Source organism: Episyrphus balteatus, chromosome 2, assembly GCF_945859705.1.
Source record: "Episyrphus balteatus chromosome 2, idEpiBalt1.1, whole genome shotgun sequence".
NCBI lineage: Eukaryota > Metazoa > Arthropoda > Insecta > Diptera > Syrphidae > Episyrphus > Episyrphus balteatus.
In genome coordinates, this window is record NC_079135.1 from 108,346,483 (window position 1) to 108,373,023 (window position 26,541).

A 26,541-nucleotide genomic window follows, 5' to 3' on the forward strand; every position below is an offset into this window, starting at 1 on the left:
ACGAACTATAAATTGGTTCCACTTGTATCGCAAAACGGCTGTTTAAAGGTAGTTAAAGAAGTTTAACTAATCTAATCTTTATCGAGCTTTTTTTTTTTAATTTATGATTTTTAAAGTAAATTATTTTAAAACTATTGAACTCGCCCAGAGGTGGGGATAGGCCTGTTTGTATACATAGATGTAGAATGTATTTGAAATAGATGCATAACAAATAAAAGTTTTGCACGGTTCTTATGAAAAAGAGCTCGTATTTTAAAACTTAAATAATAATAAACAATTTCAGAGAAATTAACTGACTGTTAATAAAGAACAAAATGTACCGTAATACCGAATCGCTCATATCTTTGCAATTTTATCTTTTTTTATTATCTGTATAGAGCCAAATAAAAACAAAAAGATAAAAAATGAAAAAAAAACACTAGTAATGGTCTCGTGCTACAAACAAATCGAGTTCTCATCATAGTACAGGTCATTTTTAAGTAATTTCTTTCTTCTTCCATAAAAAGTTAGTAAGTGCAATTTTTCTAGAAAACGGCTTTCACTATTTCGATTACATTATGTTCTACATAATCCCTTAGCAAACTGCATTTCCAGTTTTTTTTTTCAATAAATTCGAAATAAATTTTGCTAGCTTTGGAAAAAAAAGTCTTTTTGAAATCTCACCACTATACTGGATTTAACTTTATTTTTGAGTATATTTTCCTAACAAATCGAAAGATTTTCGGGTCACTGTGTCGTATACTCAACAGTTTTCCTAAATAAAAAACTAATACAGTAAAAATACAATTCTCAACATTTTATTTACGATAATAAGTTCTTTATCTGTAAATGATGAGGCACAACATGTTATACATGCGACACCCCTATGATGGAGCAAGGCCTATGACTACACTGAGGGAAAAGCCACCATAAAACAACCTAAAATCAATGAAAACCACATTGATTTGACTACTATTCGGAATGATTTTGGGTTGAAGATGAACATTTAAAAATCAACGTGGAAAAAAGGTTAATTTTTGATGGTTTCGTATCTTTAAAGTCACATAAATCAAAGTAGTTAATTTTTGAAACAAAGACGTTTCTACTTCAATTTATTTTTTCCCTCAGTGTAACAATTCTCAGACATTGTGGCATTAATGCATCGTTTTCTTATAAAAATTTGCGTAGCCCTTCCCTTGCATTGATACGATTTAGTGCATCTTCAAAAACCCCAGATAAAAAATACCAGTGTTTTATTTTTGAGATTTCTTAGGGACAATGTATCACAAATATGTAGTAGAATTTCGGTACAATAGTTCTTAATTTTTACTAGGTATTCTTTAAAAGACCTTATGTAGGTATTTTCACTTCTAATTAAAGCATTCTTATAATTTTTTTTTATTTTGTACTGCTTTCTTATTTTAAGTAATTCTATACTCCTTTCAAAAAGCTAATATTCACACCTAAATTTGTAGTACTCAATGGCCTTATGATTAGTGCAATGGACTATTTATCAATTCCGGGTTTTAATGCGGCCTATTATTATAGCTCTTTGACTTATTTTTGTGTGGGTCTGTTGCTCTTGAAGAATCGACAAAGGCAAAAAACACTTTTGAAATAATGGAGCAAAGAAAATAAGTGGTTCCTTTTTAAGAAGGAATAAAACGCATTACAGAAAAATTTTATTTGGATTCAAGAAGATTTTAAGAATCAATTCAAAAAACCAAACGTTATTCAGAAACTTCTTTTGAAATTGTATTAGAGATAATCAGAGTGTACCACTATGAGTATAAGTTATTTCTTTTTTTACATTCTGTAGAATTTTCCTTCTATATGTAATTCTGTAGTACCTACCTACTTGTTGTCTGCCATCTACAAATACTTTTGACAGACTTAAAATAATTCCTGTTTCAAATCAAGATTTTAAATCTTATTCTCTCATAAGAATACTCAACAGGGAGAGTTAGAGTTAAAGTTTACTTTGTAGACTTATAAAGCAGTAACCTTATAGCGAAGACCGTACCTCAAATTTTGTAATTTAGATTTTTCGTTGTTAGTTGTTGTTGATTTTATAAGCTAATTGCTGACACAAATGCATATGTGCCCATAATTATGAAAGTGGACTTTGCATAATTTCAAGAAAAACTAATTTAGTAGTAGGTAGGTATTTCTTATTTAAAACAATTGAAGGAGTAATAATCAAGTCCATTAACTGTAATTTTACTGTTATTTGAATACTAGTTTTAATTGTTTTTTTAGCAGTGACTTATTCCACTTTCATAATTAAGGGCACATATAAAATATTCAATAAAATTGGAGCCTATAATAATGTTTTCTAATAATACGAATAATTTTTTCAGTCCTAAAAGTACTAAGTTATGAAGATGCAGTGTGTTTATTAACATTAATAAAAGTTCCAATCACTTTGCTTGATGTTGTTAAAATTTGTATTTCCTGATAATCGGAAGGCTTGTTTCAACCTTCAAAATATACATTTCCCTTAGGAACTATACAGCACTTTGATTTCCCCACAAGGTTAACATCCATTATTTACTCCACCCCAAATTGAATACATATCTTAAAAAAATCAGTTATACGAAAGTTTAACAAGTATTTATAGATATCATATCCAAAGGGGGAGTGATATAAATGGTTTTAAGTCGATAATAGATTTTTAGTATTGACCTCTTTTTTTAGAAATACACCTCCCGACTAACAAATTTGCTCCTATAAAGCTTTACAGGTGTTAATGTTGCTCCTGTAAAGCTTTATAGAAGGGATAATGTTTGTTGGGCTACCTAATTTGATATTCCATGGGAGGTCATAGCAAAGTTATAGCGATTTCAGGATATTGTGAAAGTGATATTGATATCTTTTAAATCCTTATCCAAATACCTAAATGAGTATAGAAAAGAAATAAATCCACTTAACTTTTTATCCTAGAACTGCCTATCCTAAAAACTATACCTACACAGAGAAAAAATTAAAAAAAAAAAAACAACAAGGTCACTTAAGTTTAAAACAAAAACAATAACAATTCAAAATCTGGGTATAAGACCTTGCCAAATTCAACTTAAATCTTGTATCTGTATATATGCATTATATTGCATTTACTTTTATGAAGGTCAATCAAAATAAAAAAAACTCCTATTTTCGACACATATAAATCGAAAGTTTTTAACTTCCCCATTTATCTGGCAACTCTTAATACACTCTGCTAGTAGCCACAATTTACACACTAAAGGTGTTGTTGTTTTTGTTTTCTCACCACAGTCAAGTTAAACAAAAAAAAAAATAAAAAAAGACTAACCACCCTTTTCTAAGAAAAACCCCTTTTTAACCCGCCTTGAAAAAAAAAATACAAATACAATCCCTAAAGCATCACAATTTTTTTTTCCGTCATCATCATCGTCTTCGCAGTCGCGTGCATATACCGTTATACACATTCCTCTATATACAATATAATCAAAATTGTAGAAGAAAGTATGTGTGTTGGTATTTTAGTTTTTTTTTTTTTGTCGTTTTGCTATGAGTACTGTTATACGCAACAAGGTCATTGGAAAAATCGTTAAAAAACCACCACGACGGAGAAGACAATACAAAATCTAATTTCTATATTTTGGCCCACTGTTGAAATTTTTTTTAAGTTTTTTGTTATACACACAAACTTTCATTAAAAAATATTGAGAGTATGTTCCAAATTTTTCTTAATTTTGAGACAATTTTTTTCTCAGGATGTGTCTTAAATGAAATACATAACCAAGTCGAAAATCCTTGAAATACTTTACAAAAGGCTCAGAAGTAAAGAAAAAAAGGTTAAAAATCCATCAAAATGGCGCTTACCAAGGCATTTTACAGTTAATATTGGGTATTTTGTGGTTCCTTTAAACGATTATTCATTATTTCTTCACTTTGCATACACTTTTTTTCACAGGATAATGGATTTTTTCAAGACAATTATCAATTAGATCCATCATTTTTAAGCAAATTGGCATTTTTCCACATATTTTTGAGGGACAAATCTTTTCTTTTCTTTAATTTTTCATTCTTTTTGCTTATATTTCACTTTTCCTTTTGCACACACATACAATTTTCTCTTTATATTAGTGTGTATCTATAGCGAGAGAGAGAGAGTTTTCTTCCAAATTTTCCGAACTTGTCTAGTCTAGAGCTTACCTATAACTGATAAAAATGTTCCCAGTTGGAAAATTCGTAACCATGAAAATTGTTCTTCTTCACAAAAATGTACATATTTTGTCTGGATTTATGTGTCATTTAAAAGCTTTTTTTTCATGGTGAAATTGGAAATTGAGATTGATAAGACTATATACATGACCAAGTATATACAAAATCGTGGTGTAGGGTTTTTGACACTGACAGATGGGAGGTGAAAAATTTAAGCTTTTTTGAAGGACTTATTTGTGTTATCTTGGCAGTGATAAGGGAGAATGTTATCAAAAAAAAAAAAGAGTGTTGTAATAGAAGTAGAAGGGTATGTGGTCAGGGTTTTTTTTTATTTATGCTTGGGGTTTCGTATTCTGCAAAAATTAAACAAAACAAAAGAGTTTATTTGTTTTACTTAAAGAAACGATAAAGTGTGGGTGTTAAAGGTTATATATGCAAATTAATTATATAACTTAGACTTTTAAATTGGTTTATATTTATCTTTTGTTTGACCCAAAAGTGGGTGTTAGAAGGTGGTAAAGAGAATGAGCAACAGGTATTGTTAAATATTTTCTGTCTTGTTTGATTAAAGTTCGTTTATATTGTGAATGAAGACTATGGGTAACAAGCCCCTTTGGGTTAGATATTTTGCATAATGTTTATTTATGAGAGTAATTTTTTTTTTTTGTTAAATTTTAAAATCAATCAAGAATGTTTTGTTTAGAGTTTTGTATCGTTGTTGAAAACCTTTATTAATGAAGGTATGTATATATTCCTTTAAAAAAAAAAGAGGCAATAAAGGTTTGTTCTTGATGTTTCGTCGTTTTTTATTTTTGTTTTTTTTTTTGTTTCAATTGAATATCCAATGAAAAAAAAAATTGCTAAAAATAAGAACCGGAATTCGGGGAAAATCATGGAAGAAAGAAGATATTTCAAAATATCTTAAGTAAACACTCAAAAATTTCGGTTGTAATCATACAAACATAAATGGTCTTATAAAAGAGCAATAACCTTTTGAAAAAGGGTTATGTGCAGAAAAAGATGATATTATTAGGGTATAGAAAAACAAAAGTGCCCAATGAGGAAAATAAACATCTCTTAGACTCACCCAACTTGAATCAATGATTCTTCCGAAAGGAATTAGGTGTGGTAGGAATGTTAAGTATGTAAATATAAAGCAGTTGATACGTTCTTTTATACCTAATCACGAACATATTTTATGGTATTATTAATAGCTAATAAATCGAATCAAAAGAAGATGCAACTTATCAACTGATTTCTAACCTAAAATTTTTTTTTTGAATTTTTTTTCAGTGTAGAGGTGATACTAAAAGAAATTATATAAAATAAATTAAAGAACTTAATTGAAAAAATTAATACAAATAAAGTTTTAAGTTGATAATAAATAAATGAAACAAATGTTAAGCTAATTCGAAATCGAGGCGAGTGAGTGAGATGAGTCAATTTTCGTCAAAAATGGATTTAGCTAGTAAAAGTGAATGAGTGAGTGGGTGGAATTAAATGTGACACTACTCGCCAGATATTTCAGCGGCAACTTGTGTGTGTATATTTGACAACTTTTGATAAGTATATGTTCTTCTTTCGAGGAATTTCTGTCAAAGATTCTGCTGAAAAAAATTTTTTTTTAAACCAAAAAACTTTTGTATAGTCTAAGCTATATTTTAAGACCATAAACACTAACATAAGTTGCGGCGTTGTTTTGTTATTAGCGTTTGAAGGTACCCGTTATTGTTTTTCTTTTTTTTTTTTTTTTGATTTTTTAAAAATCAAACATTGAAACCTCTTTGTGATTTTTCCTAATTTTTCGACAACAAAAATTGGCAATTTTATGTTTATATTCTTTCAATATTATCACAATTCTTTTGAGACCCTTGCAGATCTCGAAATATTAGCATTTTATTGTACCCATATTAAAGAATTTTTCGTTTATTTTTTTATGAGAGCTTTTTTTAAAATCTCATTTTCTCCGCAATGAGGTATAATCAATGGGGGCTTTTTAAAGAATAATAAATTCATAAATTTATAAAAAAAAAAATAAAACTAATGCAAGATGTGTGTTTTTTAAGTCCACTTTTTTTCAATTTTCAATGCATCTTTTAATACTTTTTTGAACCCAATGCTTCTTTGTTTTATTTTTCAATTTTATTTTTTCCCCATACATTATCGTTCCGGCCTACGGTATGTGCCCCTGTGTACGACTGAGTTGCACAAACTTGCTCTTAGAGTTCAAGTTGATTGAATTTTTAAAACATTTTAAATTTACAAATTTGGTAAATGTTTATGTTTTAGGGAACTACTTCTTAAATGAATTAGAAGAGCTATCTGAATTTCCAAGCCACAGCCTACTGAACTTTATCAAGTCCTCCAAGTGGCTCGACCAACCACAGGTTTCATAGGTATACACTTGTTCAGGAAGTTACAATACCTCAGGGTATCACAAGGGATCTTCATTTGATCTAACCGAGACGATGACTTAATTAACTGTCATCCCATAAAACCTAACCTAACCTTAATGTTCATCGCAAATTTAATTTTTCATTTTTTTAATACAAAATATTATTTCTTTTTATTTTTGATTTATATTAAAAATATTTATGTAAATGGTTTTGTATGAAAAATTTCGTAGGAAAAATTATAAAATTAAGAAACGGTTCTATAGGAACCGTTAATAAATGACTTTAAAAAAAAAAATAATTCATCAAAATTTAACAAAATCAATGAGCTGTTTTTTGAGAAAAATAAACTTTTATAAAATTGGTACATAATGATAGATTCTAAAAAAAAATTACAAAAACTCCTCTGTACAGTGTTCAGAACCTGCTACATACAATTATATAGCATATAGCTTTAAATAAATCACAAAAAAGAAACTATTAAATAACAAATTTTAGAATTTAAAAAAAATATTTTTTTTTTCTAAAAATAAAATTTTTTAAAAGAGAAAATTAAATTTTTTTGAAATTTTCGTTTTTTTTATGATTTTTTTTTTTTTTTAATTATTTACCAAAAAAAAAATATTTTTGTTTAAACAGCTCTAACGATTTTGATTTTTTCTAAAAATGCGTCTTGATCAAGGAAATCAATTTGCATACATCTTTGCAGCTCAAATTCATAGTTTAGGTATTCCTTTATTATAATGTTTTTTTTTTCACAAATTTACCAACATTTTTCAGATATAAGAAATTTGAACTCTAAGAGTAAGTTCGTGGGAAAAATTAATGTTACATTTTCGAAAATTGATTCTTCAAAAAAAAATTCAGTTTATTTTCGAAAGCCAAAATTTCTCAACCATTTCTTTTACTTTTTAATAATATTCTCAAAAATGTACCTTTCTTATATCCACTTTTATTCGTATAAAATAAAAAAAAATCAACACAAAATCCTTAAACATGTAATAAATGCAATTATACAGCCTTTTATGGAAGACATTCAAATTGTTTTCTTCAATTTCTTTCTAAATGCGTTATAAAAAAGTTAATCAATTTGAAACTAAAAATAAAGCTGGATTTTCCAAATGTTCCTTCCAAACATTTGAAAAACTAGCCATTGTAACACCATCGATAACACGATGATCAGCACACCAACTAATATTCATGATGTAAGCCTTAACGACATCACCTTTTTCATTGAATCTTGGCAGAATTTTAGTTCTTCCCATGCCACCAATTGATACTTGTGGTGCCATTATACATGGATGAGTGTAAGTTCCACCTATCTGAAAATTAAACAAAAAAAACAACAATTTTTCGAAAATAATTAATTAAAATAAACTTTCACCTACCACTCCAATGTTTGACAACGAAAACGTTCCATTAGCGAAGTCTTCTGGTCGCAATGATCCAGTTCGACCTCTCTGAACTAAGGCATTCAAATCCTTGGCAATTTCGAGAATTGATTTTGATTCACAGTTTTTAATATTCGGCACAACCAATCCTGACGGTGTGTCAATGGCAACACTTATATTATGGGAACCCTTATAGATCACGGATTCGTTTTCAAGATCTAAGGAGCTATTAAGGATTGGAAATTTTTTCAAAGCAATCGAAGCTGCCTTTATACAAAATGGCATGAAAGTTAGCTTGGAGATTCCATGTTCTGCTGCTACATTCTTTAACTGATCCCGGAATTCAACCAACTTTGTCATATCAACTTCGTCAGAATATGCAAAATGAGGAATTTTCTAGAAAAATACAATTCTTTTAGTTCGAAATCTGTTTTTGAAAATGAAGTTAAGCTTACCAAAGATTCAGTCATTGACTTGGACATGGCTTTTCGAACACCTTTCAAAGGTTCGGTTCGATCGGCTGGTGGAGGTGTCAGGGTAGGTGAAGCAGTATTTTTATTGTTTAACAGTGTCGGATGTGGAATATTAGTTCCAGGTGGAACCTGTCCAAGGTATTCCATAACATCACCTTTTAAAACACGACCACCTCGACCGGTGGCAGGAACTTTTGTCAAATCAACTTGGTGCTCTTTTGCAATTCTACGAACAGCTGGAGTAGCTAAAGCAATTGTTCTACCAATATCTGACTGATCCTTGATTTCTGGTTTTGTATCAACGACCTTTGGTTTATCTTCTTTGTCACTGTCAGATGAATCACTTGATTCACTTGATTCACTTCCTTCTTCTTCTTCAACTTCAAAGTCAACTAGTGGACTTCCAACCAAAGCAATATCATCAATCTTGTGATAAAGTTTTGTGATTTTTCCATCGTATCGGCTAGTGATTGTCACTGATGCTTTGTCCGATTGTACTTCGCAAATATTTTGAAATTGTTCAATGGAATCACCGACTTTAACAAACCTTAAATTAAAGATAAATTTAAAGAATGGTGTATGATGGAATATGTACCTACTAGAACTTACCATTCTTTAACAACAACTTCACGGATACCCTCACCAATATCGCTTAGGTTAAATGAAACAACTTTCTCCAAACAAGGTGATAAATGAAACAATCGCTTGTGGTTGGTAGGTGCCTATAAAGTAAAATTTTTGATTTTGAGGATTGAACTGTTTTCATTTTAAATAATGAAAATATAAAAACTAGTTATAAGTTTTTACAAGTTTAGAATTTTAGCAGGGTACCAAAATAAATTTTTCACAACTATTATGTAATATGAAATAATTGTATGTATCTGACAATTTTATAGACGGAGGAGGGTTTTTTTTTTTTTGGAAATATAGCAAAAACTGCATTTAATAGAAATTCACACATTTTGCATCGAATAACAATTCAAAAAATATTTTATTTGCAATAAAATTTGTATTTTAAATTAAAATTCTTTTATTTGTAATATCAAAAACTTTTTTTGAATGCAAAATTGTAACATATTTGTATTAATTTTTTAATGCAATTTTTTTGTATTTCCAATAAATATTTTATATTTATACTTAAAAAAAAATGTTTTCACTCATTGGACTAAAAAAACGACAAAAAACTTTAAAAATCATGTCTCGAAAACATTATCCATTTTATTTTTGTATATGATTTCCGAGGTCAGGAGATGTAACTACGAATGAAAAAATGTATTGGTTTTTTAATTGTTTTATGTGTGTGACATCTGATATTTTGGATTGATGTGTTAATTTTAATCCTAAAGTTTGGACTATTAAAAATTGGCAATATTAGGGAACCCGGCCGCACAGCTTTGATTTTTTTTTCAAACGTCGGTAATTAAAAATACTTTAAAGTCTATAGATTAAAAATTGCTGGTGTTGCCGTTTTGATTTTTTAAATTTAATTGAAGATTTTTGTGAACAAAAACATTTTTTTTTTCAAAAATTTTTCATAAATTTCATAATTTAATTGATGCCAAATTATTGTCTAGGAAAATTCAAGGAAAAAAAATATATAGGAGTGAGGCACAGTCTTCCATCGTTCAAGTGATAGATGCAATTTTCTTATTAATTGACTTCAAACACAAAAAAAAAATATTTGAACACAACGGCAACACCTAAAATATTTAAATATACATATTATATAAATATATATATATATATATTAGAGTGGACCAAAAAAATCATTTTTTCATTATTTTGATTTGCTCTACCGATAACTTGTTTTCTCGACACAAAATAATGCTACCCTAATTTTTTCAGAATTTTTCGATGATGTTTAGGGGTTGCGCGCACCCCTTTTATAAAAAAAATAAGCTCTTTTAGTTTTTAATTTTTTTAAAGCTTAAATAATTTTTTAATCGAAAAGCTGTTTGAGGGAAAAGTATTGAGTATCAATAGATCTACTTACATCAATTTTTCTTTTTTCAAAAAAAAATATTTTTGACTGATTCCCAGGCGTTAGAAGTCGAAATTACTGGTAAATGCTGGGAAAAAAGCCTAAAAACTATGTTTTACTGTTGTTTATAACGGTTAAAATTATTTTTATCGTATTCCTCATCAAATTTACTTTAAAAACCGTGCTTTTATATTGCTAAATTCTTCTTAGATTGATAAAAGAAAAATAATTTTTAAAAAAGATCGTACCAAAACAAGTGAAGGAAAAATGGGGGAGGGTACTATATCTTGCGCGACGAGATTTGATAACAGTATTTTGTAGAGGAGTTAAATACGATCATTTTTCATTATGGGAGGGGTGGTCTATCTGGCTCCGTTTAGGCGGGAATGGCAATTTTCTAAAAAATGACTTAAAATGATAAAAAATATATTAAAATACAATGGCAACACTTACAGTTATGAGTGATAGCTTTTTCAAAAGCTGGAACTGTACACTTTATTCTAATTTTGAAGTAAAGTTATTTCAATCAATTGTTTTTGAAATAATCGATTAAAAAGTAAAAAATTGGGAAAAAAAAGTTCAAAAAACACATTAAATACTGTTTTTGTCAATTGTGGATTACAATACAAAAAATGGCTGATAAAATAAAGTGTCACAATGGATTCCTTATCAAATACTAAGGTCCATATGCTTTAATGCTTTCTAGTTTTTGAGAAAATTGAAAAATAAAACAAATTCTTTTTATCAGATTATAATTTTTATGGCTGTTTTTAATATTTTTGCCACCATCAAAAAACATATCCGATATTTAATATTATAAGGCGCTGCATCAACAACAACATCATTAAAAAATATGGATAGTTATCAAAATAAAATTTCGTGGAACCAGAAGGACGATCTCGAGTAGGTCTGATAAAAAAGAAGTTTTTTTATTTTTCAACTTTATCAAAAACTAGAAAGTATTAAAACTTATGGACTTCAGTATTTGATAAGGAATCAATTGTGACACTTTATTTTATCAGCCATTTTTTGTATTGTTATCCACAATTGACAAAAACAGTATTTAATGTGTTTTTTGAACTTTTTTTTCCCAATTTTTTACTTTTTAATCGATTATTTAAAAAACAATTGATTGAAATAACTTTACTTCAAAATTAGAATAAAGTGTACAGTTCCAGCTTTTGAAAAAGCTATCACTCATAACTGTAAGTGTTGCCATTGTATTTTAATATATTTTTTATCATTTTAAGTCATTTTTTAGAAAATTGTCATTCCCGCCTAAACGGAGCCAGATAGACCACCCCTCCCATAATGAAAAATGATCGTATTTAACTCCTCTACAAAATACTGTTATCAAATCTCGTCGCGCAAGATATAGTACCCTCCCCCATTTTTCCTTCACTTGTTTTGGTACGATCTTTTTTAAAAATTATTTTTCTTTTATCAATCTAAGAAGAATTTAGCAATATAAAAGCACGGTTTTTAAAGTAAATTTGATGAGGAATACGATAAAAATAATTTTAACCGTTATAAACAACAGTAAAACATAGTTTTTAGGCTTTTTTCCCAGCATTTACCAGTAATTTCGACTTCTAACGCCTGGGAATCAGTCAAAAATATTTTTTTTTGAAAAAAGAAAAATTGATGTAAGTAGATCTATTGATACTCAATACTTTTCCCTCAAACAGCTTTTCGATTAAAAAATTATTTAAGCTTTAAAAAAATTAAAAACTAAAAGAGCTTATTTTTTTTATAAAAAGGGTGCGCGCAACCCCTAAACATCATCGAAAAATTCTGAAAAAATTAGGGTAGCATTATTTTGTGTCGAGAAAACAAGTTTTCGGTAGAGCAAATCAAAATAATGAAATATAATTTTTTTGGTCCACCCTAATATATATATATATATCATTTTAAATTTTTTTAAAAACATTTTTTTTATTCTTAGTTTGAGGACCATTTTTTCAAAAACTCTTAATTAAATTTAGTGGATTTAAATTTAAGAGATAAGAATAAGCTTCTGGCTTTTTAAAAATGTATTTTAAAATATTGTAGGTGTTGCCGTTGTTTTCAAAATATTTTTTTTGTGTTGGAAGTCAGATTATGAGAAAATTGGATTTATCGCTTAAACGATGGAAGATTGTCCCTTACTCCTTTATATTTTTTTTCCTTAAATTACCTAGAGAATCTTTTGCTATTATATGTTTTATGAAATTTAAGCAAAAAAAATGGTTTTGTTCAAAAAAAATTTAAATTTAATTTTAAAAAACAATACGGCAACATCGGCAATTTTTAATCTATAGACTTTAAAGAATTTTTAATTACATACGTTTGAAAAAAAAAATCGTCAAAATCAGAGCTGTTCGGCCGGGTTCCCTTCTAATTTGCTTTAGTTACTCCACTAAAAACAATGAATTCTTCTCAAGAAATCCAAAAATACTGTTTTTGTCACTTTGACATTGATTTAAATCATTTAAACTAAAACATGCAATGTTCAATCAGTTTTTAAATGCATTTATTTTCAAGTTCAACAATGCTTTAAATTAAAAAAAAAAAAACCTTTTTTTGTCCCTGAATCCAGGTTTTCGGAGTGAAATGAAATTTTAAGGTAGGTACCTAGTGTTTTGAAATTTTTGCGAAAAGCCCTACAAAACGTGATGTGTCGAAAAATAATATTTTCAGTGCAATCCATCTCCGGTGCCATCTCTTATTATAAGCGGCTTTTGCTAACAAAATTTGTAGGTACTAACCTATAAACATAATATCGCAACTTAAAATGAACCATTAAATTGTGCAAAACTATTCTTACGCTCTGTTTTATTTAACTTTTACCTTTTTACCATACCATTGAGTTACATTATAATGCACTACGAGCAATAATAAATTGTTTAATATTTATCACAAAAGTAACAACTTTGTGACCTAGTGATCATTCCAAATCATATTTATGTCAATTCCATTATTTTTTAAGAGAAGCAACTGAGGCTGATAAGGTCTTTATAACTTTTATCAGTGAAAAAAAAAGTTTCGATAATGCAGTTTTCAAAGCAAAAATAAGCATGCAGTCCCTGCTCAATAGAAATCAATCATATATACACGTGTTGCACATAGTATATCAAAATAAACAACAACACAAGCCCCCTAATTCTTGCAATCACTTCAAACAAACAAAAATCTGGATTGCGTGCGATCGCGCAGAGTTGAAATAGTTTAAGAGATTCCAGTACTTTTCTTATCACACGTAAACAAAATTATATAATCGTATTTTGCACAAATAATATCAAAATACATATTATGTATCTTTTACTTTTAGGAGACATTTTAATACTTTGTTGTTTCAAGACTTACGCTCTTTAAAGTATTCAATGTTTGTGGAATGTAGTTTTTTAGTATTGAAACACTGTTTTTCAAAATAAAAGAAGCCATTTAAAAACGATTTCGCATAAATCCAAATGAGATACAAAAAGTAGAAACAATTCCGGTTATAAACAGAGAGTTAACAAGTGGCACCTGTGGCAGAACAAAAATTTAACAAGTCCGTCCGTTAAGAGAGATAGTACCTAACTGAGACCGAAATTCCATTCAAAATCGAACTATAGTCTTGATCAGAAGCATAGAAATAAAAGCGGGGTTGATTTTTTACAATAATCTGAAGCTGATAGATAAGGCCCACGCAAGTGATTATTATTATCACACGCATAGATTTGTACAATCTAATAGATACTCCTTTTTGTGTAAAAGAATTTATCTAGCTCAAATTTTATTTTATTCAAAAGTAATCAGTAAGTGTCAGATATTTAAAATAATATTGTTTTTCCATAGAAACAGTCATGCTCACGATCGCGAGGTCGCGACTTATTCAAATTCTCTTTGCAAAAACAAATAAGAGAATATCGAAGAGAGGAATATTTGATTTGAAACACGATCAGTGTTTCCAATTTTTAATTCCAGTACTATACCAATGCAGTGTTGCCAGGACCGGCTATTTATAGCCAAACCGACTCCTTTAAGTTTTCTCCGGCTCCTTCAAATTCTGATTTCCGATTTATCAAAATTTGGCTCCTTAAGTTTTCAATTTGGCGATTTTTGGCTCCTTCAAAATTAAAAACTTTTATAATAAAAGAACTTGATTATTATGATCACGCCTTAAAGGTCTTCGAAGTAGAACTAAACTTCTTCGAAGTAGAATCTGACGTCTTGCAATTGTGAATGTACCTACTTCCATTTTCATTCACACATATATGAGGCGTTCAGAATTATAATGGGTCAAGTCCACTTCTCTTTAGGTTGGATGTTTTAAGGTCTTAAAAATTAAGGGTTTCGTTTTATGTCAAATAAAATAAAATAAAGACATTTTGGAGATATAGAGCTATCGATCTGTGAAACATTTAATTCAAAAGTTCCTTTAGTTTCTGAGAAAAAGCTTCTCAAAGTTCAGAATAATGCACAAATTTCAAATGGACCTGACCCATTATTATTCTGAACGCCTCATACAACTTGATGTCTGATAAATTTAATACAGAGTACCTATTATTTATTTTTTATTTTTTGTTTATGAAGTTGGAAAAAAAATGATGAAAAAACAAAAAAAAAATGGTACAAAATTCATTATTATGAGTTTTTATGAACAATTTTTGAAATTGGCGATTTTTGGCTCCAAGACTTCTAAAATTCGGCTCCTTGCCTCTAAAATTCTCTGGCAACACTGTACCAATGATCAAATTCTTGTGAATGGAATGAAAATAATTCGTACTTGGTATTTTATTTACCACTGATAGTATAAAGGTAGCTTGAAATTTTAAAAATATAAAATAAATTTTACTAATGCATTTTAGAAAGTTTAAAAAAAGTGATTAAACAAATAAAAGAACTTATTCTTATAAGGATCAAATTTTTTTTAATTAAAAAAAAAAAAAACATAATTGATTTTAGCTCCGAAGTGATGAATATGAAAGGATTAACCATCTGTCAGCACACGGGTGCGAATTTTGCATGGCAAAAAATAATATGAGGTATAAAAAAGTTCTAGCGACATGAAAAAGTAGACGCCAAATTCGCACCCGTTTGCCTGTCACGTCACAAAAAAGAGGTGTGCTTACAGAAGGTTAAAAAAGAGTCAGGGAAAGATTTCCTTCTCAATAACAGGATCTCAAAATATATACAAACAAGAATGCATTAGCGCATTGGAGGAACCCTTGCTCATGTTTGATATGGGCAAACCAAGGCGAAAATTCAGAAATACCATTTTAGAGTTCAAATTAGATAAATCTTCGAATGAAGGAACGACAAATTTGCAATTTTTGTTATTTTTTTGTTTTCAAAGCAATGAACAATTCACCATTCAATACTTTTGAGTTGAATCGAAAATTTTATAAAAAATATTTTTTTATGCAGATATCTGGAATAAATCTGCCAAACAAAATTTAAGACTTTTATTAAAGTTTCGAATCGCTAATCTAATTCTTATTTTTTTAAGATTTCATGTTTAATGTATCCCAATGTGTCCCGACTTAAAAAAAAAAAAAACTATACCTGTCATCCCAAACTCGGGATTATACTCGGGAAAACGGTAAGTTTGGCACTTCAACTATTGCTGGATGAATTCTTTGACTTAGAAAAAATTATAAAATCTTTAAAAATTCTGGTGTTTGTGACATCTAAGTTTTTTAAGTATTCTAAAAAATTACAATATCTGCAATCTCTGGAATATTGAAGCATGTTCTCAGCAAAAAGTTTAACGTTAATTTAATAAATTTTTTTATAAAACAGATTGTATTTAAATCACTTTTTTTATTTTAAAGTTTTTATATTGAAAAATGCAACTTTAATTTAAAAAAAAAATTTCTAAAAAAATAGTTCTTTTTTCCTACGTGCGTGAACTTTAAAAATATTGGAATTGTCTTAACTTTTTTTATTTTTTTTTTTGTGAAAAAAAAAGAAAAAAAGTTGCCCCAGGCAACAAAAGTTACAATTTCTTAACAAACAAAATTAACGAAATTAGTGTACAACAAATTGGTTTACAACTTTCTCATCCAAACTGTTATTGGCTTTATTTTCTTTGCTAAATTTCCTCTTTGCCTCCGCTAAAAACTCTCTTTATTTCATAGAAAAACATTTCATAGTTAGAAAAACTAGAAAAGAAGAGAATAAACGAGTAATTACGAGCAGCATTACTAGAAAACTAGAAATCTTGAATTATTCTCATCTACCTACAACCTCAATTTTATGACTCAACTTTAATACTCAAATGGCAACTATAGAAAACTACACATTTCGACTTCATTTATAGTTCTCCTATAAATATCTCCTTAGTTGTGAGAGTACCTTCTAGTTAACGTCCTCGTGCGCCGTGAAATTTTACTTCTCGTTGCCACATTGTGCTTTTGGTGTAGGTAGGTCATTTTAGTGCATAAAATAGGACAACAACAAAAAATTGTTAAATAATACAAAATATATTTACAAATTTAAGTTAATTTAACCGGTGATTCAAAAGAATATCAAAGTATCTGTGAATTTTACCTGTACCTACTTCTATCTTTTCAAATAGTCCTTTTCTCTTAAAAATATCCAGATGGTTTACCCTTAAAATAACTTACCTTTATTATGCTTACCTGTTTGTAATCAGGTTTACTTATATGTAGCATAAAAGTTATGCTGGGGATATTCTGTGTACTTTTTACATACCAATCAAATGTATCTATACAACAGCATCTCCGACATCTTTCAGTTTTTTCTTTTTTTTTTATTTTTATTTATAAATCTCCTTCTCAATAAGTAATTTGTAGGTTGTTGAACGTTGAACAAAAAAATACTCGTGGTTATACCGGCTGATTTCATAGAATTTATTTCAATTTATTTGTTATTTAATTTTTTTGCTTCTCTCTTTTTCTCTTGCTTTATCTGTCATTCTCATTCGTTTTTGACACGAGGTATTGTTTTCATATTGATATCATGGTTCTTTATAAAAAAAAAATTACAATTAATTGATACATAAAATTGTTATTTTTAAAGAACAACGCACTTTGATAAATAATTTTTTTAATTAAATTCCCTTGAATTTAATTTATTTAACAATTCAAAACAAACCTACGTAATTGTTAAAAACCAGTGAGTAAGTTAGTGTTAAATAGATGAGTTGTTATTTTTTGTCTATTTGCTTGCTATTCATCTTATTAAATTGTTATCAGTTGAGAGAGAAAGAATTTGCGTCAGAATTAGAAATGATTGAGTATTTGTGATAAGAAGAAAGTTACCTTGGTTTATTTATTATTATCAATAATATCAGCAATATCTCCGCACACTTGCGATTTGGTAGGTTTTTAAGATTGTCTTCCGTTTGATTGAATAATTTATTTTTAATATTAAAAAAAAATATATGTAAATTAAGGGGCTGGTGGCAACGTTCAATAGGGCAAGTTTTAAATTTGCAAACAAATATCGAAATCGAGATAAAAATCAGATTATGCCATTAAGATGTTGAAGGATGCAAAAATATTTTTGACAAAAACTAACGTTACCTGCTATCATAATAACAATTATAGGAAAGATTATTTTTTCAAAAACGGCTCCAACAATATTGATGAGTTTAAGAACTTCTTATACACCTGTGTTTTTGATTTCTGAATTTCTCGTAAACAACTAAGTCGATTTCAACAAATATTTCCGTACAGAAACCGTGATATTTAAATTTTATAAAGTTTTCAATGTTAAAAATTATTTAAATAAAAAAAAATATTTTTTTCATTTTGTTTTTTCTAAAAACTCAAAGAAAAATATGGCACTTTAAATCAAGATCATAGTTTTCCTAAATTTTATCTGCTTAAAAAAGTAAATTTCTAATAAAAATAAATATTTGTATTTGAATAATTTTTACATGATACAATAAGATTTACTTAATTTAATATATGGTCAAAAAGAAATAAAAATATAAATATGTACAATCCAATATGAACAAATGAGAAATTAAAATTATGAAAGAAATAAAACTACATATGAAAAATTGATAAATAAAAAAAAGAGAGAAAATTATAAGAACTAATTTTGATTTAAAAGGTATACAAAAATCTTTTTCCTAAAATTGGTTGGTGAGGTAATTCGCTGCATATCGAATGGAAGACCATTCCACAATCGTATATCAGTTACAAAAAAAGATCGCTCCGCAACGGTATATGCAAAACGCGGCAGAATTAATAGAAAACCGTTTAAATTCTGTTGAAATCAAAGTGAACTTTATTTCATTTTTATAAGAATTTTCTTTAAAAACAAATTATTAAATTACATCTGCTAAAAATTAAAAGATTTATCATTAATTGAATGTGCATCCGTGAAAGATTAAACAAAAATAAAAGGATGTTCACTTTGATTTAAACTTAATTGTGCATACATTTTGCACCGTAGATGCTTATTTTAGGTGCATTTAAAATTTTGACAGATGACGCAAATCAAAAATGTGATCGTAGTAAAAAATATTATCTGATCGCATTAAATTAAAATTATCGTATTTAAAAACAAAGTAACCAAGCAAACACCCTATTTGTTTTGTGTTTTTTTTTAGTTAAACTGATCTAGTATGATCTATTTGATAGAAAATTAGTTGCAACTATGTATATTTTAGTTAATTTGTAGTATAGTCAAGAATTACGATAAAAAATGTTAATTAGTCAGTTGTCACAAGCCTTGATATAAAATTAAAAAAATAATAATAAATTGAGGGACAATTGAAGCATTAGCAATATCATGTCTCATATTTTTTAATCCAGAAATCTTTAAACTAATTAATTTGTTTTTAAATTAAGTTTACTTTTTAATGTTAAGGTAAGTTTTTTTTTAATTTTTTGTATTACAATGAGCTCGAAAAAAAAATTAAAATTAAATTAAAAAAAAAAAACAGATTTAAGTGTATTCTTTTTTTTTTTTTTGTAAATATTCCTTTTAAGTGGCTTAACCAAATGTATTCTTGAAAATATTTATAAATTGGTACAAACAAAGAATTATAATCATTATTTCCTCTAAAAATTCATTTATTACTGCAATGCAAGACAATTGCAATGTTTTCGTTTGGGGTGGAAAATTATTATTATTTTTTATTTTTTTCATAATCAGTCTCAATAACAACAAAATTGTTTTCATTTCAACAATTTTGACGTTGGAAATAACTTCTATAGAACTGACTGTATAAACTGAAAATCAAACACTTAAGTTCTCTACTGTGATCGCACTGATCAGCAATAATATCATAAGCAAATAAAAAAATAAGCATTAAAAAACCTATTGAATCATCTTCACTTTCATTACCTGACGTTATCAAGAATATTTTCTTATCAATTATCACTAATGATGAGCACATTTGACTTACTTATACATTATTGCATTATCTCAGTCATTTGATGAACTTTTCCACACCTTGGGAAAATGCATACAAACTTATATACTAATTTCTTCAATAAATTTTTCCAATATTCATCATTATTTATAAATATTCACAGACACCATGAAATGAAAATAAAAACTGTTTTCTTAGTTCGTGAGTTATGAAGACTCCTTCTAAAATTTTTAAAACAGCTGTTAAAAAGCTGAAACTCAGTTTGACGTAAATATGCTTAATGGATTTTCCTATCTAACCACACAGATCAATTTTTTTGTTTTTTGTATTTCTTTTATTTTCTATTTATGTAAAATTTTGGAGGCCATTTGCGGTTTTTTTTATTGTTTGGGGCCAGTAAATAATCGCTGATAAGCTTGATCTCTTTGTCAGACCTTTTGCATACGTTTTGTGTCATTTCAAGCTGAATTAGTTTAGGTTGCAAGCTTTCAATTGCCCTTATTAGCATTCCCCTTTTGTGGATTTATTTGTTTAGACGTGTTTTTTTTACCTTTATTAGTATTTAAAGCAAAAAGTAAATTACATGAAGACTTGCACTCTAAATGCGTTTATTTGATTTCGATTAATTTAATTTTGTTGCATTTAGTTTTTATATGAATTAATCATTTTTGTTTTTTTATTTCTCTTCATAGATTTAAAAAAAACTCAATTTTTTTTAAAATGCCTGGAAATAAATCTTATGAAACACCCAAGGATTTTGTTCATCCTGGATTACCATCAAAATGCACTTGGCATTTGGGAACAACAGAAAAATCTCCTCATACACATAGAGGAATGTAAGTATCACTTTGCACATATTGGGACAGCTTGGCTATCCTTCATATTGTCGGCCACGCGCTATGCCAAATTCTTATTTAAGCCAATTTTTCAAAAATCAGTTAATCGTGAGTTAAAGGGTGAATTCACAAACGTCAAATTTGTTGGTAGTGATTACGCATCACTGCTTTTTTGCGATGCTGATCGTTGCTCAGCTGATGACGATGCGATGCTGATCGACAAAAAGTTTTACGTTTAAAAACAATTTTTGCTTAATGATGGAAATGTACTAATAAAAACTCTTTGTTATAATTAAAATCTGGAGCCTCACATTTTATCTCCTCCAGAACATTCCTCCACAATACTGACTTCGATTTTCTGCCTCCAATAAATTCACCTTCATATATTAATTTGCTTTCTATTAGTTGTTTAATTTGTGTGCTGGTAAAATATTCCCTAAATTTCTTCAAATTTATTCATTTATAAACAATTTAGAATTTGATTAAATACTTTTCATTATCCTTTTCCTTCATTTTTACTCCAAATCGCGTCGGCATCACCAAGTTATCAAGAAAATTCTTGATGCTTTTTTGTTTGATATTTGCGCATCAGTTTATCCAAATTTGCAATAATGAACGATTGACTTTTAAGTGATGCTATTTATTTGCGTTTATGAACGTGCTACAGGAATGATCGCAAATCATCTCTGCAGTGATGCGTTTGTGAATTTACACAAAAATCTGAACTCTTCCATACCATTTAAAAATAATATGTAGGTAACTGTTCTTCATATATTTATATGCGAGAGTTGAACCTCAATTGTATTTCGAAACAGTAATAAGAGAAGAGATTTTGATTTCAAAAATTATAATCGATTATTGAGATTTTATAACGGGAATATCTTGAAAACGCGAGCTGATAAGAAAATAATGATTTTGGATTGTAGTATTTTGTTTTGTTCCTGAAATAACCGTGAGCTTAAAACCAGTGTCGCTTAAAAAGTAGCAAAATATCGATTATTGGGATTTTAAAACGGGAATATCTAACAAACGCGAGCTGTCAAACAAAAAGTTTTACATCGAATTCGAACTTAACACAACCAAAACCTTTAGAAAAGTATGTTTTATTCCTTAAACAAAACCACTGTAAGCTAAGAAAGAAATTCTTAAAAAGTAGAAAAAAATCGATTATTGAGACTTTCCAACGAGAATATCTGGAAAACGCTAGCTGATAGAAAATGTTTGGCTTTAAATTCGAGTTCAGAACCCCAAAAACCTTTGAAAAAATTCATCAAACTTATAAAAACAAAACCCTTGTTGCCCAGTGTAATTTTAAAAATATATAAACACCTAAAACATTAGGTGCTGAAGCTTTTAAATACCTACGTTATTTTTGAACAGTACACCAATCAGGAACAATAAAATAAGTAACTGTTTCGAGCCCGTTACAATAGAAATACCCATGAAAAAATGCTCAATGCAAAATATTTACATTTATTTTTTTGACTGTCTGGAGTTGGTCTTACATACCTTCTTACTTACTTAAGGTGGCGCTCACAATAATATTGTGCCCATGATTATGAAAGTGGACTAAGTCACTTTTTGCATTGTTTAAAGAAAAACTTACATAATAATTTTCTTATAAAGATTTATTACTTTTATGAAATCACCAGAGGAGCAATAAAGAAGTTTATTTACTGCAATTTCGCTTTCAAATAAACTTTACCCCTTAAATAATAATTACACGGTGTTACAAAAATGAGATTTCAAAATATACGCGGGCGGAGACCTATCACGTTTTGTAGATCTAGTCGCACAGATTACGATACGGTATTTAAAAAGTCCCAACACCCCCAAAATCTGGAGTTAGGGGCAAAAAACGGTTTTTTTTTACCTTCACCCATTGAAAAAAATCTGATAGAAAATAAATATACCTTTTCAACAATGTATAAAACATGTAACTCGGTTAAACCACCTATTATTTCCAAATCAAACGAGGTATTTTTTTATGAAAATCAGTTCAAAATTGGCTTAGAAAAAAAAATTTACGATTTCAACCCAGATACAGAAATTCAAACATTTAGGCACCGAACAAAAATGTTATTTTGGCACGTAGTACCATAACTTGGGCGCAAGGATTTGATAACGGTTTTTTGTAGATTAGTTCAATACAATCATTTTTTTACTATGGGAATTAAAAAATTATTAAAATAAAAAGAAATATATTAAAAAACAACGGCAACACTTACAGTTATAAGTGATCCATTTCCGAAAGGTAGAATTGTACACTTATTTGTAATTTTAAAATCAATGTATTTCAACTAATAGTTTTTGAAATAATCGATTTCAAAGTTAAAAATAGTCGAAAACTTTTTTTTAAAACTCATTAAATTCTATTTTTGACCAGACTGTGAATTTTAATAAAAAATTGACTCATGCAGAAAACTCCCTCAATTGATTCCTTATCGAATAGTGAAAACTAATGTTTTTATGCCTTCTAGGTTTTGAGGGAATTGAAAAATAAAAAAAAAATTTGAAAAAAGATATATCTGATAAAATTATTTTTCAAATTCCTCAAAACCTAGCTATATTTGGGTAAAAAAAAAGAACCGTTTTTTGCCCCTAACTCCAGTTTTTGGGGGTGTTAGGGACTTTTTGAATACCGTTTCTTAATCAGTGCGTCTAGCTCAACAAAACGTGATAGGTCTCCGCCCAATAAATATTTTGAGTGTTACACCGTGTTATTTTTATGCTAGATTTGATGGCATTTTTAGGAGTGACTTAGTCCACTTTCATAATTAAGGGCACAATTCAGAATGCACCTCGGCTTCTCCCTAGCCAGCTCGGTCCCTACTACAGTTACGCACATCAAGTTAGTTCTCCAATTGAGCGCGCATTGCATTGCATTTTGCATTTTTTATATTGCTGAAATATTTTCATTTGCAATAATTATTTTAAATGTAGAAAATGTTGGGTTTGCATTGAAGGTTTTTTTTTAATTAATTTTTTTTTGCAATTAATATTTTTTTAAATTTCATATCCATTTTTTTTACTTAGTATTTTTACAGTTCAAACTGAAGATTTAAAATCGTTCAATGTTTTCTATTTCCATCTCATCATAAAATTATCCCTTTTATTTTTCAAATTTCTTTTAATCTACAAAATCGTACCTTGTACCTAGTTCTTTATTTATTTGTATTTTGACCTAACTCCTTTTTAGATAAACTCCACATTCAACCCTTATAAATAGTTTGTAGTCGATAACGAAACTCCAAGTTTGTTATTGAATATAATTTTCCATAATTCCACATACTGACCAACTCTCTATAATAGTGTTCTTTTTATTTTTATTTTTTTGTTCACTGGGGTGTATACGTACTTTTTTTCACGATAATTCTTTTTTTTATTGTTTTGCTATTCTTTATTTTTATTTGCAGTAACCACCGTACGAAGATCACACCTGATATCCTCAGTGTCATAGGATGTACGCCTTTGATAAAATTAAATCGCATTCCTCAAGCAGAAGGCATCAAGTGTGAAATGTGTAAGTTAAAATTTTCCTATAATCTTTTAGCAAGTAAATTGCTCAAAAATTAATACTTTTTTTTTCAATTTGTAGATGCCAAATGCGAATTCTTCAACCCCGGTGGTTCAGTTAAGGATCGTATCGGCTATCGAATGGTTCAGGAAGCCGAAGAAAAGGGCCTCCTTAAACCCGGCTACACTGTGATCGAACCAACTTCCGGAAACACTGGCATCGGTTTGGCAATGGCCTGCGCTGTTAAAGGTTACCATTGCATAATTGTGATGCCTGAAAAAATGTCCAACGAGAAAGTCTATGCTTTGCGTGTTCTGGGAGCTAAAATTATTCGTACACCTACCGAAGCACCATTCGACTCACCTGAAGGTCTAATCTGCGTCTCTCAACGTTTACAAAAGGAAATCAAAAACTCAATTGTATTGGATCAATATCGAAACCCTGGAAATCCCTTAGCACATTACGATGGAACTGGTGCTGAAATTCTATCACAACTTGATAACAAAGTCGATATGGTTGTTTGCACTTCGGGAACTGGTGGAACTATTGCTGGAATTGGACGCAAAATTAAAGAAAACGTACCTTCGTGTCAAATGGTAGGTGTGGATCCTTATGGATCTATTTTAGCTAGACCTGAAACTTTGAACGAGACCGATGTGCAATCGTATGAAGTTGAGGGAATTGGATATGACTTTATTCCAACTGTTCTCGACCATTCAGTGGTGGACCATTGGATTAAATCGGTTGACAAAGAAAGTTTCCAAATGGCACGTAGACTAAACAAGGAAGAGGGTATACTTTGTGGTGGAAGTAGTGGCGCAGTTTTAGCTGGGGCACTCAAAGTTGCACGAACTCTCAAGGAGGGTCAGCGTTGTGTTGTTATACTTCCTGATAGTATTCGCAATTACATGACAAAATTCGTTTCCGACAACTGGATGGAAGCAAAGGGCTTCAAGGAAGTTGTAAACGAACACCAGCACTGGTGGTGGGATCGTACACTATCCGTATTGGATCTTGTTAGTCCTGCGACCATTGATTCATCGGCTACCATTCAAGAAGCTATTGCAGTATTGAAAAAAAATAACATTCAACAAGTTCCGGTTGTGCATAAGGACAATGGGTATAATGAAATCCTCCACTTTCTATATAAGGATTTTTCTTCTTAAACAATTTCATTTTATTTTTTTAGGTCAATTTTGGGTGTTGTTAATCAAGAAACCCTAATTAGCCAAATTGTCAGCATGAATCGACAAAATAGTGATCCAGCTTTGAAGGCGTTGAATAAGAAACCAATTATTGTGACGTCAAATGCAATTTTGGGCAAAGTTGCACGAGTACTAGAAGTTGAAACATCAGTTCTTGTAGTGGATAAAATTGATGGCAAAGATGTGTTGAAGGGTATTGTCACGAAATTGGATGTGCTAGCTTATATTTCACAAGAACCAACGAAGACAACCAATGGAACTAATGGATCAATGGATGTTAATTAAAACAACTCAAAAGACTTATTTGGAATGCATTTTTAAATTAAACAAATTAAAAAGAAAATTTATATATTTGTACGGTACATTTATATATTTAATAAAACACACACTTTTACGTAGAATACAACGTATTCAAAAGAACATGATTTATGATAAATTGATCACAACAAAAACATTACTGTTAAAAAAAGAGCCAAGTTCTCCTATGTTGAAATTATTCTGGCACAAAAAGTATTGAGATGTAAAAGTGTACCAAGTTCTAAAGTTTGGGTTCAAATTCGTATCAATAAAATTTTGATTGTTCTCTTGACAGTTTTTCTTTTAATTACCGATTTTTAAAGTTATTTCAAAAATTGCCAAGTAAACAATCAAAATTTTATTGATACGAATTTGAACCCAAACTTTAGAACTTGGTACACTTTTACATCTCAACACTTTTTGTGCCAGCAAAAGTTTGAGTTTGAAATTTCTAGCATCTTTGGTGTGGAAGTTAGAGGGGGGTCGAAAATGGCCTGAGTTGTTTCCTGTAAGTAAGGGTGTAGTGCCAAAGTTGCTAGAGAACTTGGCTGGGCACTACCGTACCCCTTGATATTTCGGGAAGGAATGTTGGAGTGTTGTTGTAGGTATCAGTGTTATGGTTTTCGTTTGATGAAGCTAAAATACAAAATATCTTTAATTAATGACTTTAACGATTTTGTTGACTTTGACTGATTTTTAACCGACTTCCAAAAGAGGAGGTTATCAATTCGTCTGTACTATTTTGAACCAATTGAGTGAACCAATGTTGATGATTCTTTTTGTATTCGAAAGTTGGTGCCTGCAGTGTGGTCTCATTTCAATTTCAATTTATTCCAGTTCTGAATAAAAAATCCATGAGAAAACCATAAATCTAATTTTCGATCCATAGAAGTCGGTTTTGCTTTTTTTGAAAAAAATAATTATTGCGTATGTAATCGTAGAAAAGTACCAACTGTATACAAACT

At 29.1% G+C, this 26,541-nt stretch overlaps 3 protein-coding genes across 16 annotated transcripts in view; 1 reads left to right on the top strand and 2 right to left on the bottom strand.

Annotated features, from left to right (window-relative positions):
• LOC129908748 (MAP kinase-activating death domain protein) overlaps window positions 1-4,171 on the bottom strand; it is a 54,550-nt gene extending 50,379 nt beyond the window's left edge. For all 13 annotated transcript variants that reach the window (XM_055985486.1, XM_055985481.1, XM_055985492.1 and 10 more), the window contains exon 1: window positions 3,823-4,171. The gene's annotated coding sequence lies outside the window, so the exon portion shown is untranslated. The remainder of the gene's footprint in view (window positions 1-3,822) is intronic.
• Window positions 4,172-7,489: 3,318 nt separating this feature from the next.
• LOC129909931 (lipoamide acyltransferase component of branched-chain alpha-keto acid dehydrogenase complex, mitochondrial) lies at window positions 7,490-13,973 on the bottom strand. Its single transcript, XM_055987103.1, has 5 exons — window positions 13,748-13,973; window positions 9,031-9,143; window positions 8,404-8,968; window positions 7,946-8,344; window positions 7,490-7,879 (listed from the first exon to the last, which is right to left on the bottom strand). Exons 1-5 carry the CDS (start codon window positions 13,823-13,825, stop codon window positions 7,643-7,645), a joined length of 1,392 nt encoding a protein of 463 aa, XP_055843078.1. The 5' UTR covers window positions 13,826-13,973; the 3' UTR covers window positions 7,490-7,642.
• Window positions 13,974-16,702: 2,729 nt separating this feature from the next.
• LOC129909930 (cystathionine beta-synthase) lies at window positions 16,703-25,702 on the top strand. 2 transcript variants are annotated; one of them, XM_055987099.1, is made up of 5 exons: window positions 16,703-16,791; window positions 20,414-20,557; window positions 23,974-24,080; window positions 24,156-25,194; window positions 25,264-25,702. In XM_055987099.1, the coding sequence occupies exons 2-5, from the start codon at window positions 20,442-20,444 to the stop codon at window positions 25,562-25,564; spliced, it is 1,563 nt and encodes a 520-aa protein (XP_055843074.1). In that variant the 5' UTR covers window positions 16,703-16,791; window positions 20,414-20,441; the 3' UTR covers window positions 25,565-25,702. The 2 variants fall into 2 exon arrangements, with proteins under 2 accessions (XP_055843074.1, XP_055843077.1); XM_055987102.1 differs by lacking the exon at window positions 16,703-16,791 and adding an exon at window positions 20,178-20,295.
• The last annotated feature ends 839 nt before the right edge of the window (window positions 25,703-26,541 follow it).

What these genes read in the sequence shown, in the direction of transcription:
- LOC129909931 (XM_055987103.1), bottom strand. Translation starts at nt 13,825, where the DNA reads ATGGCTTCTTTTATTTTGAAAAACAGTGTTTCAATACTAAAAAACTAC. An exon ending in GAAGTTGTTGTTAAAGAATG is followed by an intron (nt 8,969 to 9,030) that starts GTAAGTTCTAGT and finishes CTTTAATTTAAG; the next exon opens with GTTTGTTAAAGTCGGTGATT. An exon ending in CGTTGTCAAACATTGGAGTG is followed by an intron (nt 7,880 to 7,945) that starts GTAGGTGAAAGT and finishes TTTAATTTTCAG; the next exon opens with ATAGGTGGAACTTACACTCA.
- LOC129909930 (XM_055987099.1), top strand. Translation starts at nt 20,442, where the DNA reads ATGCCTGGAAATAAATCTTATGAAACACCCAAGGATTTTGTTCATCCT. An exon ending in CCTCATACACATAGAGGAAT is followed by an intron (nt 20,558 to 23,973) that starts GTAAGTATCACT and finishes TTTTATTTGCAG; the next exon opens with TAACCACCGTACGAAGATCA. An exon ending in GTTGTGCATAAGGACAATGG is followed by an intron (nt 25,195 to 25,263) that starts GTATAATGAAAT and finishes TTATTTTTTTAG; the next exon opens with GTCAATTTTGGGTGTTGTTA.